Below are 14,321 nucleotides of genomic sequence, written 5' to 3'. Positions count from 1 at the left end.
CCTCCAGGGGTCTCTTTCGTGCAAGTATGCACATAATGGTGTCACCAAGGGTATCGACGCGACCATGATACCGGCCACGTCATCGCCTTGCTCGCCTCCAATGATGACACGCGACAGTGGTGCCATCGCCGACCCTACGCCGGCTCCCGTGCCGCACGCCATCGGGTCCGTCTCCAACACCTTCACTCCTGCCGATGGGCCCCCGACTGACCCTCTACCCGATCAGTCCACGGCGTCCGCTGAGCTGGCCTTTGAGACAGCGCGCGAGCTCTGCACCGTGCCTACTCTGCTGCCTCCGACTTTACCGGCTATCACCACAGCAGACACGAGTCACGACCTTCTGCGACCCCCACTACATTCCACGTCAGGCATCCTCACCAAACCACCGGACGCTCCTGTGGCCCCTGAACCCACTTTGCCTTGCCGGCCAATGGCTTCTTCATGATGCGCATCATCGGCTGCTGCGCCGGATCATTGTCACCTCCCGACAAACTATGCTACATCCCCATGCAATGCACGCGTCATGGCCCATCCAGCACTTAAACTCCATCGCTTGTGCGCGCACCCTACACGCCATGCAACGGTGCGGTACATAATACGCCGCCGACAACGCTCGTGCGGGTACCGCCGGCATACCATTCGCCTCACAGGCCTCCCCTTCCTTCCTCAAGACGCATGTTCCAAGCATTATATCACCGGCTAGACGCCCCCCTCCCAACAGCGTCCATTCAGCGAGTCCCTCGACCGTTGCGGAGCTCCCAGTGCCACCCGCCTGAGTAGTGATGGCGACCCGATGCCTTCACATTGACAGCTCGGACTGGCTATGGACACTTTCAATCGCAATTAAACTGGCTGGCTATTTCGAAGTTCCGTCTGGGCGGGGGGCCCTGTAGCGCCCACCGACGCCGCAACGCGGGGCGCTTTGGTCGGTGCTCTCAGCTGTCGAAGTGAAAAGTAGAGAAGCACAGCACGTGCTCGAGGCACCAGCTCAGCACACGTAGTGTCGTTCTAAAGCTAGCCACGCTGGTCGTCGCAACCGCCGCTCTGCTAGCTGCCTTCGCCTTCTGAGTAGGGAACGACGTACAGACTGCCATCACGTTCTCTCCTATAGCAATACAGTGCAGAAAAGAAAAAGTGGGGGCTTACGTCTCCCTTTGTCCATTTCTGTGCTGTTTAGCCAATCGAAATGCATTAACTACATACATGACAATGTTACCATGCACAGTAAAATAGCATACACTGCTGGAGTTCTACGTCCTGGCTTGCTACTGTGAGCTTTGTTATCGAGATCACAACTTGCACTCATTTTCTGCTTTATATACTACATGATGCCAATAATGTGAGTTGCCTCGTACATGTGGCAACATTTCCCAAGAGCAGATGTACAAAAACGCGTTTTCCAGTTAGTCAGACCTTGGAAACAGATTGATTGATTGATGTGTAGTTTTTATTGGCGCAAGGGCCAAATATCACCAAAGAGCGCCATGCACGTAGTGATAAGTAATGAGTGGTCTGTTAATAAATGATGAAATCAGTTAAGAATGGTTGATAAACGTGGCTGTAAAGGGCCCTAAAATGAATTGCTGTAAAATACTGAGGATATAAATATACTAAAATGATCGCAATGATTTGTGACGTGCGGTATGATAATAAAATATGTGCGAGGAAGAATCTTTGCATGTCGTGGAGGTTGCAGCAGCACTAGTACCTCACAGAGCCCTTCGGGGGCAAGGGCTGGTAGGCACGTGCTTACAAATACGCCTGTATTGCAGCTGCAACCTCCAAGAGGAGGTCATGCTACAAGTATCCGGGCCAAATGACCTTTAAGATGTTGGTTTCGGCTAAAAATTTTAATACTGTTTTAAAATCAAAAAGCGGTTCGTTGCTTAGAAAAAATGCTGGGTGTAAAGGTAAGTGGTGACGATATGCGAAACCGAAGTACTTTTTCCTCTCTGCTTCTACCTCGGGGCACTCGAGAAGAACATGGAGGACTGTAAGACTATCGCCACACTTTGTACATGTCGGAGGATCGCTTCCATTCAGTAGGAAAGAGTGAGTGCCGTAAGTATGCCCTATTCTTAATCTACAAAGAAGCACTTCTTTGTGACTTGCTGTTCTCTCAGATATCCAGTTCCCTAATTTTGGTTTTATGATGTGCAGCTTATTTAATACTTCGGTATCCCACTGGCTTTGCCAATACTTCCTCAACTGATGTCGTATGAAGGGTTTGAGGTCTGCGACTCCTATGGGCATATTTATATCAGTATCACTATAGGCTACTGACGTAGCATTTTCGTCGGCAGCTACATTGCCTACTATGCCTCTGTGGCCCGGTACCCAGCAAAGAACAATGACTTGGTTGCACATGTACGCTGTACATAGCAATGAGTACAGTTCATTAAAAACAGGGTTCTTATGTTTTTGTAAGCTCATTAAGCCTCTAACGACGCTCAATGAATCCGTGAACACAATAGCTTTAGTGGTATGTGTCTCCTTTATATGTTTTACGGCCGTGAGTATGGCGAATGCTTCTGCAGTGAATATACTGGTGTGTGGATTTAATGCACCCGATTTTAAAAACGATGCTCCCAGAGCTCCATAAGCCACAACAGATGGAGACTTTGAAGCATCTGTGTAAAATTCTTCGCAGCAGTATTTCGCTTGAAGTTCGAGGAAGTGAGAACGTATATGCACTTCAGGTGCATGTTTTGATACTTGTAGAAAAGAGATGTCACACTGGATGGTCTGCCATTCCCAGGGTGGTGGAAAGCGAGTGGGAGCCATTAGTAAGCTTTCTCTAAGTGGGACACCTGTTTCCTCTGCCATTGCTTGCAAACGCAGGAACAGAGGAGTCCTCAAAGCTGGGCGGTTATGAGAAAGCCTGGCAGTGGATTCATCGTAATTGAGTGACATGGGTGTTCAACATTTTATTCTACCTTCAGGAAGTACGCGAAAGCTAAATAGGTCCTTTGGAGATGTAGGGACCATTCATTGGACTCAACATACAGGCTTTTTACAGGACTAGTCCTGAAGGCACCTGTAGCCAGGCGGATACCCAGATGGTGAACAGGATCGAGAATCTTTAAAGCACTAGGCGCAGCAGAGTGATAAACTACTGCGCCGTAGTCAAGGCGTGATCGTATCAGACTCTTATACAAGTTCAAGAGGCATCGCCTGTCACTTCCCCAGAATGTGCGTGACAGAAGCTTCAGTAGATTCATTGTTTTGAGACATTTCTCTTTAAGATGTTTCAGGTGAGGGATAAAAGTGAGTTTAGAATCTAAGATTATACCTAAAAATTTATGCTGAGAGCTTACAGACAGACGTTCTCCTTTCAGAGAAATATCGGGATCCGGTAATATTCCTTTCTTGTTTGAGAAAAGCATGCAGGTACTTTTCTGTGGGTTTAGACTCAACCCATTCTCATCCGCCCACTTACATAGTTTGTTTAGGCAAATCTGTACTTGTCGCTCGCAGATTGCCAGATTACATGATTTGAATCCAATCTGCACATCGTCCACATATACCGAATAAAACATTGTGCGCGGTATAACGGTGTGCAAAGAATTCATTTTGACGATGAAGAGAGTACAGCTGAGTACCCCACCTTGATGTACACCTGTCTCCTGAGTGAATGACCGTGATAGGACGTTGCCAACTCTCACACGAAATGTTCTATTGCAAAGATAATTTTCGATAAAGCTCAGCAAGTTACCGCGGATACCCATTCCAGACAAATCCCGGAGAATTCCAAAGCACCACGTAGTATCGTAGGCCTTCTCCATGTCAAGAAATACTGATAGGAAAAATTGCTTGTGTATGAAGGCATCCCGGATGTTCGCCTCCATACGGACAAGATGGTCTATAGTAGATCTACCTTCCCTGAATCCACATTGCAGAGGATCTAGTATTTTGTTATTTTCAAGATAATGAATCAAGCGTCGGTTTACCATTTTTTCAAAGAGTTTGCACAACAGCTTGTCAACGCTATGGATCTGTAGCTGACGGCTAAAGAAGGGTCCTTGTTCTCTTTGAGAATTGGGATTACGATGGCTTGTTTCCAAGCGGACAGGATGTGACCTTTAGACCACATGGCATTAAAAAGCGACAGGAGTGTTTTGTGAGTTTCATGGTTTAAGTGATTAATCATGTCATATACTATTCCATCGGCTCCTGGCGCAGACTTGTTGCAACATTTCAGTGCAGCCTGAAATTCAGCCATGCTAAATGGGCGATTGTAAGGTTCCGTTTGCGTGCTTTTCCGATCTAAGGGCAGTCAGTCTGCTTGTCGTTGATATCTTAAGAATGTGTCGGAATAGTGGGATGAACTGGAAACACGTTCGAAGCGTGCACCTAGATAATCAGCTTGATCTGTGAGGGTACCTCCCTGGATATTTACTAGCGGCAGAGGATGAGTTTGTCGGCCTTTTAATTTGTTTACTCTGTTCCATGCTTTTCTTTCGTCTGTATAAGAATTAATGCTACCGATGTATTTTTGCCAACTTTCCCGTTTTGCACGGCGGCGTGTTCTTCTTCCTTGTGACTTAATCCGTTTGAAATTAATGAGGTTTTCTGTGGTGGGGGAGTTACGTAGGAGATTCCAAGCCTTGTTCTGCTTCTTCCGCGCTTCCTTACACTCCTCATTCCACCATGGTATATGCCGTTTCAAAGCTGTCCCGTTTGTTTGGGGAATGCATATTGATGCAGCATCAATTACAAACACTGTAAAGTATGCTACTGCATCGTCAATGCCAAGTGCACGGATATTGTCCCAGGGCAAATGTGTTATTTGACAAAACTGCGTCCAATCAGCTGAATCGACTTTTCATCGAGGGATGTATATACGGCATTCAGCCTGCTTTGTAAGGTTTAAAGCGATAGGAAAGTGGTCAATACCATACGGGTTATTAATGACTTCCCACTCCAGATACGGCACAAGTGTGCCGGAAACTATACTAAGATCTATGGAGGAAAATGTTTTGTGTGCAGTGCTGTAGTATGTTGGTTCCTTCTTGTTCAGCAAGCAGGCACTTGAGGAGAATAGGAAGTTTTCTATTAACCGTCCTCACGCATCACAACGAGAGTCGCCCCACAGTGTACTATGCGCGTTTAGGTCTCCGACGACTACATAAGGATGGGGAAGCTCATCTATAAAGTTCTGAAATGTTTCCCTAGACAGCTGGTAATTCGGGGGGATGTATACAGAGGTAATGGTCACCACTTTGTCAAACAGCACTGTTTGGATAGCAACAGCCTCAAGCGGCGTTCGGAGGAGTAGTTGCCGACAGGCCACTCCTCTGTCGACTATTATAGCTACACCACCGGACGACGCCACCGCATCATCTCGGTCTCTCCGGAAAATGGCGTATTGACGGAGAAAGTTTGTGTGTGTGGATTTAAGGTGTGTCTCTTGCACACACAGCACCTTTGGATTAAACTTATGTAAAAGTTCTTTAACGTCATCAAGGTTCCGGAAAAGACCTCTGATGTTCCAGTGTATAATTGCAGTATCCATGTTAAAAGGAATATGTGCTGTGTGGCTAAGACAAGAACAATGTAGATTAGCTTACAGGGCCCTTTCCGGGCCCCGTAATGCGGGGTTTGTCTTTCTTGCCGCGGTCCTGGGACTCGCGGCGGTCCTTCGGTGCTGGCTGCACCGGCTGGCTAGGGGTAACGTCCATTGCCTCATGTGAGGTACTGGATGTCCGCTCTTGTGAGCGGTGTGTACGTCGTGAAGGCCTCGCCTCATGAGACGGGGCCTTGGAGCCTGCCAACCCAGAGGTCAACGGGCCCTGCTTCAGGGCAGGCGAAGCAGTGCTAGCTGCTGTCACCAAGGGGGCTGGTGGCACGACCGTGGCCACACTCTTTGTGGGCGGGCAAATGCCGAAGTCTGCTGCGGCGTTGCCCCCTTACGCGCCCGCCTCAGCATACCCTGAGGTATGAAGGAATGAAACACGCTTCCGTGCTTCCTGGAAACAAATGTTCTCTTTAATCTTCATAGTTATAATTTCCTTTTCCTTTTTCCACTTGGGACATGCTCGTGAGTATGCTGCATGTTCACCATCGCAGTTAGGACAGTGGAGTGTACCAGTACAGTTGTCAAGGTTGTGTTCATTGCGTCCACATTTCGCACAGGTCAGTCGTCCTCGGCAGTTTTGCGAGCCATGGCCGAATCGTTGGCACTTAAAGCATCTACGTGGGTTTGGTATGTATGCCCTTACTCGTGTCTTTGTGTAGCCGGTTTCAAGAGAATCTGGCAGTACACTCGTTGCAAAGGTGAGTATCAAGTGCTTTGTTGGGATTTCTTTGTTTTCACGCTTGATGATTATTCGCTGCACTTTGATTACATTCTGGTCCTTCCAGCCATCTAGAAGCTCTTCTTCACTCAAGCTAAAGAGATCTTCGTCTAAAACGACTCCTCTGGACGTATTCATTGATCGATGTGATGTCACTGTGACTGGGATGTCACCAAATGTCACGAGCTTTAAGGTATTTCCGTACTGAAGCTTGTCGCGAACCTCAAGCAAGAGGTCACTGCTAGCCATTTTTGTGACTTTGTAGCCGGGGCCCAATGAGTCAGTGAGACACTTAGCAACGACAAATGGGGAAACGGTTCGGACAGTCTTTTCGGGGTTTTCGCTATGTATTACATGGTAGCGGGGAAAGATTTTTTTACTTTGGACAAAAAATTTCATTGTTTCCTCGGTGCATCCTCTTTTAAAAAGAGGACGATCAGGTAGTTTGGGGAATGCAGCTAATGCCATAAATCCTTACTTAATTTCGGCCGCGATGCCAGCCGCCCACCACCGAGCCCAACAAGGGGACGTGACAGGAGCTCCTGTAATGTGAGTCCTGCCAACGCCAGCTGTACACCGCTGCTATAACCAAATACGACATAACCAAGGCAGGTTAGCGACACAAGGTTAACCCTTGCCACCGAGAAGATAGGAAGTAAATAGAAGATAAGAGAAGACAGGACAGTAATGAAAGGGAGGTATAAAGAAAAAAGAGCGTGGAGATGAGGACAGGAAAAGGTGACTGCCGATTTCCTCTAGGTGGGTCAGTCTAGAGGTGCCGTCTATGTGAAGCAGAGGCCAAAGAGGTGTGTTGCCTCCGCCAGGGGGCCTTAAAGGTCCAAACACCCAGCATTAGCTAAACCTCCAGGATCCCCCTTTCCCCAGACACGGCAAAGCCACGCACGGCTATGCGTGGGAGGGTCCAACCCCCGTGTGCTCAGGTACGTGGTGGCGCAACTCACCAAACGCCTGTTTGCGCAGACGCCCCTGCGGGGGCCTTGGAAACAGCCGTGCAAAGTCACTGTAAGTGCCGTGTGCACCTTCGCCTCGTTGTCTGCATCACTGTGATGACAGGTTCGTTCATTTAATGATTCGGACGGTTCTCTGAGGCGGAGCCTCCCAGAACCCGATTGAGGACAAAGCCGTTTGTTAGAGAATGCACACAAACATTTATTAAAACTGAAACAAAAGGTAACCCATAAAACAAACACTCAAAAAGACTATCACGTCAAGAAATGCAATTATGGCTAAGATGATATTATTAACAGTCAAGTCCGGGCAAGCTGCTCGTGTGAGTGCGCACTATAGTCTCGACGCGGCGAACGGGAGATGAGACGACGAGAGAAGTGGTGTTGTTCTCACCAAAAGGTCGCTGTGTTGGACCGGCTATCAATGCGTCGTAACTCTGGCTTGGATCGAGAAGACAGGCGGCTCGGCAGCACGGGCAGACGGTGGCGGCGTTCTGGCCAGGCAGCTGGTCGTGGAACTCGGGCCCGTAGCCCGACAGCTCACGTTCTGCCCACGGGCAGAGACGCTCGCCGGCCTTGGGAAGCAGCAGTTGACGATTGGGCAGAGTGGCAATGCTAGGAATGGGTTGGCAGGAGGCCCCAGTCGGGTGAAGTCTTGGTGGCTCGGGTCCGGAACCCGACAGCCCGTCTTCAACCCCCGGTCCGGTGGCCGACCTTCTCCTGGTGCCGCTTCTGGAACTCTCCCCCCCCCCCTTCTGCCAGCATGCCTGGTTTTTCTGCCACTCTGGCCGATTTGTCGTTTCCTCATTGGCTGCTTGAGGTTTTGTGTTGTCTTGCGATTGGATGTCTTTCTTTTGTTGTTTTTCTTCTTGTGCCTGTCATGAGTAAGACGCCGGCGGCGACATAAAAGAAGAAAAGGACGAAGTAAACGGAGCGTTCTGAACGGCGCGAGCGCCGGAAGCGCGTGACCCGAGGTATGGTCAAGGGAGAAACGGCACTGAGCGAGCATTATCGACGTGGCTCTGGGCCGGGAAGGACGCATCGTCAGCTACGCTCTGGTGATGGGAGACTTGGAGGTTCGGCCGAGTCCGTAACGCGGGCAGTCCGAGGTGTGGCCGTCGACCTTGGAGACTTTCGAGCGAGGCTTCTTGGACCAGCTGCAGCACCACACGGCATGGCCGGGCACTCCAGAGAGGATCCCCCTTCATCGACAGACCAGCGCGTTTGATAATCCCCGGAACGCCACGTCGGCACCGGAGGAGAGAGATAAACGGAAGCAACGGGCGAGGACGTCAATAGGCCTACTCCGTCAAGCCTCCCTGCCACGTCAGCAACAGCGACCGGGTTACCCAAGCTCCCGAGACAAGCGAGTTGAAGGACCGACTTCTATGCAGCAACGTTTATGCGAAGATCGGCGAAACGGCCACATGGAAAAAGATTCTACGAGATTCCGGCCGGAAAGATACGAGCAACCACAGCGATGAACAGAGTGAGAGATCCATGCTTGTATGGAGATATCAGTAGGCCAAAGTTGCCAGACTTTGATGTAGAAAACGCCCAGAACTATCGTGGATAGGAATTTAGGGCATGTTTATTGCTTTATTAAGTTGTGTATTTGTTGGTAGTTTTTCATTCAGTGTGTGTGTTAGTTTGAGTGAGCTTTATGTCGAGTTTCGAGTTTGCGTGTAATTAAAACCTGCTTGCTGTGTCGCCATGCGCCTGCCTTCTCCATCTCTATTAACACCCGCACGCCCCCAAGATCAGTGACAACAAAACACATCACAGTGCCGCATGTTCAGTGCACTTCGACGTTGTCGTCTTTAGCCAACATGGAATTCACCTCAGCGCACGCTCTCCTTGTCGTCTGCTTCTTGTCTCAGTCCACCGCACTGTGTCACGCACTTCACACACCACAATCACATGCCATTGCTCTCACTGCTGCTGATGGTGACGCTGTTTGCCAGTGCCTTACGCTGTGCTGGCACTTTACGATGGCCGCCCAGTGCCTATAAAGACTTCATGGAGCTGGTGGTTAGGGTTTTGGAGACCGTCAGTAGGACAGATGGGTTATCTGTGAGCTGTTTGGTTTGCAGTGCACTTGACGTGCTGTTCGTTGCGCTGTAACATTATTTCTTTGCCGCCATCTATATATGTGACACGAGATTGCAGGACTCTCAAAGATGCAAAAAACAGCTGTTATTACTTACTCGTCTCTTTAACCTTCCGTTCACTTTTCTCTCATGCAAACTTTCTAGCTCTCATTTCAGAGCAAGCATGCTTTTTATCCTGCATTAATGTGAAGATTGTTTGCACACTGATAGCCCTTCACCTCGCTTTATTTAATTTCGCTTTATTTTTATCGTGCAGGTGTGTTGTGTGTTGACTTACGGGACGCATGCCACCATCCGAGTAACCATCGATTTCAGTCTCTGCTTTGAGTAGGTTGAAGACTAGGCCAGCTGACAGCCTGGCCCAGAGATAGTCGGGTAACATGGAAGTCCACTGGCCCACAAACACCGCGCTGAATGCCATCGTGAAGAACACCCTAGGCCACGAGCATGCACACAGCATGAGGAACTTCCAATGGCCAAACTTATTATGAAATACATTAAAAGCACGACAGAATGAAAAGTTGGCTGCAGTAGCTGCACATTTCATTTACAGAGGTGCAAGCTGGGTTGACAGAGCGTCAGAGCCACTCGATTCACCATAGACTGCATGAACTAGTTTACACAGGGTTAGTGACAGTTCCATACTCGTGCTAAAGCTGTCTAACGTGCCACAGACACAACTTACTCTTGCTCTCCTGAAAGTGTAGGCAATGTTGCAAACTCATGCCAGCATGATGTCTGAATGTGTTAGAAAGAAATGGCATCTAATATAAGCACTTTATACTGTCGGTAAAGATAATTGTGAATGAAGCAAGCCACTTCCTCAACCACTTCTGAAATTGAAGGCAAACCCGATGCACTTACTGTTTACCTAGGACACAAAATGCAGATGACACAAGAAAGAAAATTATGGATGAAAGACAAGTGGCTTATAATTATAGCTATAGGTACAACATACAAGTTCAATCTACTTCGGGTATGCTCTTGCACAAGTTCCTTCAACAAACATTACTTAATTGTAATAAATGGCAATATTGGATTATGATCCATCTAAAATAATGTTGCTCAAGTTAAGGTTTTCCTTGTTAGTCATAAAAAAGTGAAGCCTCAGTGCCACTGCACAGGTTAAGCTTAATCCCCAGAAAAAGAAAACTAAACAAGCTGAATCACCCACCTGTAAACATTGGTGGCTTCCATCTTCCCCCCTCGTAACCAGGAAGGCACCCAGACGAAAGGCACAGCCATACACTAGGAACATTGCACCTTGCGAGAAGGCAAAGGAGAGTGCAAACAGGATGCTCCACTTTTTCGATTCTCTGCAGACAAAAGCAACAGTAACTGTAGGCATGACATCGCCTCAACGAGGTATAATGTACGTGCTTGAGCGTAAATGAAACCAGTCACAGTTACTATGTCCATAATAAAACAAGTTTGACCGTGTACTCCTAAAAGTGTGCTTTGACAGAAACTAGTTGATACGATATGTATTTATTGTATAAGTTGCACTGTCTAGATGACATATGAAAGAACACTGGCACACAAACATGTGTCTATGTATGTTTCATGTTTATGTGTCAGTGTTCCTCTGTTACCTGAGCAGCATGACTTATACAATCAAGGCATGATTATGTATGTATCTGCTGGCTGTGTAAGTCCTTGGGACTTTTTTATTCCTAGCTGCTTGTTCCAATGTAACTGGCATACAATGCAACTAATTAACAAATAAGCTGGAAATGTATCCTTATGTGTTGTACTGTGCCTGATACAATTCTCATGTATTGTTAATGCACAACGTTTTACAACATTAAACTCACATAAGTGGCCCCAGTAGGTGGCCGATGAACAGGCCAAAAATGATGGGTTCCAGGTTTAACACTTGAACAGCCCTAATATTCTCTATGCTCTCTGTGCTTACCTGTAGAAAAGAAAAATGGCCGCTGATAAGTGAAAATTATGACACATACTTTTTTGGATGTCACAGAAGTGCATATTAAGCACAAAACATGTGTAGAAGTGTGAAAACCATGCCAAAGCTTATTGTATGTGCTGTGCCTAGTTAAAGATATGCCGCCAGGCACTACAGTGGGCTGTGTGCCCTGCAATTTTCTCACGCATGCTGTTTAAGCATAACAGAAAAAGAGACTTAAGAGAGCCTTCACTTAAATATTTCATGAAATTGGTGACATTGCCGAAACGCAAATTTGGCAAAACGAAAGGCTTATGTGGGTAAACAGAAAGCCTGTTGCAGCTTTTTTAAGAAAACTTTATGCCTAAGAAAATGCTGCTTTTGAAACATCAGTTCACCCGCAACATTTTATTTTCACTTTGCAGAATTTGATTTGTCTGACAAAAGCCATTTTCAATGTCTTGCAAACAACTTGTATTCCGTGTGCTTGATACAGTAGAACCCCGCTGATTCGTTTTTCAAGGGACCGTAAAAAAAACTTAAGAACCTGGAAACGCAAGAGCTGGGAAACACGCAAAAGTGAGAAATGGGAGTAGTGTTGAACTGCACACAATATTATTTAAATTTTTACATGTGAAAAAAAGTCGGAGTTTCGCCCGACAGCCGAAGTATCAATTGCGATAGCAAATTAGTAGACAGCTATACAAAGTAAGAATAGTAGTTTTATCGTCCGCATAAACCTGTGAACTTTCGCTTATTAACTATATTAACAAGCACGGTGTGAGCGCCCACATGCAAACATGAACACATCACATTCGTTGAGTGCGGACACGCACTGTCAAATGCTGGTGTGAGGAATTTAAGCGCCACTGCAGAAGCAAGCGAAGTGACCTTCGTGCTGTTGTCTATCGCTTCAAAGCAACTAACTGCGTGCCAAGAACACACAGCACGCACAAAGCTACGAGCCGCCGACGCACCTACACTGCGTGGACTCTGCCCCCACTGTAGATAGCTTTCAAGATATAGCCCGCACGACCACGTGCCGCCGTGCAGCCGCGCAGTATGCAGTTGATGCCAGAGTACAGTAAAACGCCGCCTGCTATCCCTCCCCCCTCGCTCCCTCGCCAGTGCCTCGAGCGCAATAGAAGAAGGCGCGCTTCCTCCCTGCTTTTCTTTCTTTCGCACGCAAGATTTAGATGCGGTCATCGGCTCCCTTCGCACACTTTCACTCGCACATAGAGCATACGGCGCGCGGTGACGGCGTTATCACCCTTGGACCGTATACAGAACATCTATGAGCCAAAACCAATTTTAGGGCCGCAAGGCATCATAGACACCATCTTTAGATAGCAAATATGGATCTCAAGGGCCATACTTTTGCTGGCGAAAACCGAAAATACGTCATAAGTGTCGTCCCGGGCACTTAGGGTGGCCAATGCCATCGTCAAGCAACCAAGCCAAGCGATATGAAAAGTAAAAATGGCCGCTCCGGCTCGAGCGGGGTGGCAGTTCACAACGTATGATGGGGGAACGGTCCCACAGTTGCAACATAACAGCAGGGTTACCAATGCATTGGGTTCTATGGGAGATGTGTCGGGACTGGCCGAAAACGACATAACAGCCGGGAAAACGCAGCACCCGAGAACATAACAGTGGGGTTCTACTGTATAAAGGGCTTTCCGTCAAGTCTGGTTTGCAGGCAGTGAGTTTCCCAACACAGAGAAGTGAGACCTGCATTTCAACATGTAAATTGTTTACTGTAACTAATTTGTGCAAAAAAGGCAGCAGTTCATAAAAATAATGTCTATTCCATCCTCATGAAAATTAAGTCCTTTAAAGTATATACTGTGGCGATGGAGGTGCACCCCAGTGCTTTTGAGCAAGCATTCACCTGTTCTGTCGTCCCTACATCTCTCCCTTTCAACTTGCAACGATTGTCAGAGTCGCCTTGGCAACAGACCTGTTTGCGGCAGTAGTGCTCGCGCTGGCGGCAGTGGTGCGACTAATCATGATCGGCAGAGTGAGTGCAAGCGGGCTTTGCACGTACATACCTGGTGTTGCTCCTTCTCCAGATGCTAAGCCGAACAGTGGTGCCTAATGTTCGCGCGTGTTCCTACCAGCCCTACTACGCTAAGCCGCACTTATCAGATGCCCAAGCCGACGGAGATTGGCTGAGCTCACACAAGTGGGCCCATTTATTGTGAGAGCAAGCAGCATATCCACGGCGACTTTTCCTAGCGGCATGTCATGGGAAGCCATACTCCTGCAGTGACACGATAGCGGTGCCCCTTTCTGTATTTTTTGCCCTTGGCGAGGGAGCCCTTTGATTCCCGTGCCAGCCAGGGACCGAGCGTTTCTGCCCTGTTGGGTGTCGCCAGAGACAAATAAACGTTTCTACTAACTTAGGGCAATACTGTGTTTACTTGGGTGCATAGCGGTCGGTGCCCCCTTTTGTGACTTGAGCGCACACACAGCGGCGCACTAGATTAGAATAGGCAATGGCTGACACAGCCCAGTGGCTCGCTAAGCCCGAACCCATGGTGGTCGGTACTCCTGTGAGATACGAGACCTCCACAATACCCAATGCTATATACAATATAAATTTCTACCCAGAAAGAAGCACACACAAGTCTTGGCCTTATCACAGTGAGTGAAGCGGGCATACTTAGAAAGGTTCAATTTTCTCAAATGTGCCAGTGAAATTCCTCAACTACAGTGGACCTGGTTATAACAAACAGGCTTATGCGCTAAAAATAGCTTGATGTATCAAGTAATTATATACTATACCTAAACTCCTCTATAATGATCTGTAATGAACTTTTGTTGTGCGTTGATTATGTACAGATTTCTTATTTTAAGTGCGACTAAGAAGCAAAAAAGGAATCTACTTATTGAAAACACTACATGAAGCAGGAAGCATTTTTTGCCTGCATCTTTTTTTTCTGTTTTTCAGTGTCACTAAAACGGCATGATTGTGTAGATGTGCTCCAGTCTAATAATAATAAAAAAGCGTGACAAGAAAATAGTAAAGTACTGCTCT

General features: G+C 47.5%; 1 protein-coding gene across 2 annotated transcripts in view; it reads right to left on the bottom strand.

Annotated features, from left to right (window-relative positions):
* The window catches only part of LOC119437458 (ATP-dependent translocase ABCB1-like), a 36,160-nt gene extending 25,276 nt beyond the window's left edge, over positions 1 to 10,884 (bottom strand). The window contains exons 1-2 of one of the 2 annotated variants that reach the window (XM_049660579.1): positions 10,550 to 10,878; positions 9,653 to 9,809 (exon numbers count right to left, since the gene is read on the bottom strand). In XM_049660579.1, coding sequence (XP_049516536.1) covers positions 9,653 to 9,809; positions 10,550 to 10,620 — 228 coding nt within the window. In that variant the 5' untranslated portion in view covers positions 10,621 to 10,878. Of the gene's footprint in view, positions 1 to 9,652; positions 9,810 to 10,549 lie in introns of both variants that reach the window. The other variant, XM_037704481.2, reaches the window with a different exon arrangement.
* Positions 10,885 to 14,321: the final 3,437 nt, after the last annotated feature.

This window comes from Dermacentor silvarum, chromosome 1 (genome assembly GCF_013339745.2).
Source record: "Dermacentor silvarum isolate Dsil-2018 chromosome 1, BIME_Dsil_1.4, whole genome shotgun sequence".
NCBI classification, from domain to species: Eukaryota; Metazoa; Arthropoda; class Arachnida; order Ixodida; family Ixodidae; genus Dermacentor; species Dermacentor silvarum.
This window is presented reverse-complemented; position numbering and strand designations above follow the sequence as displayed.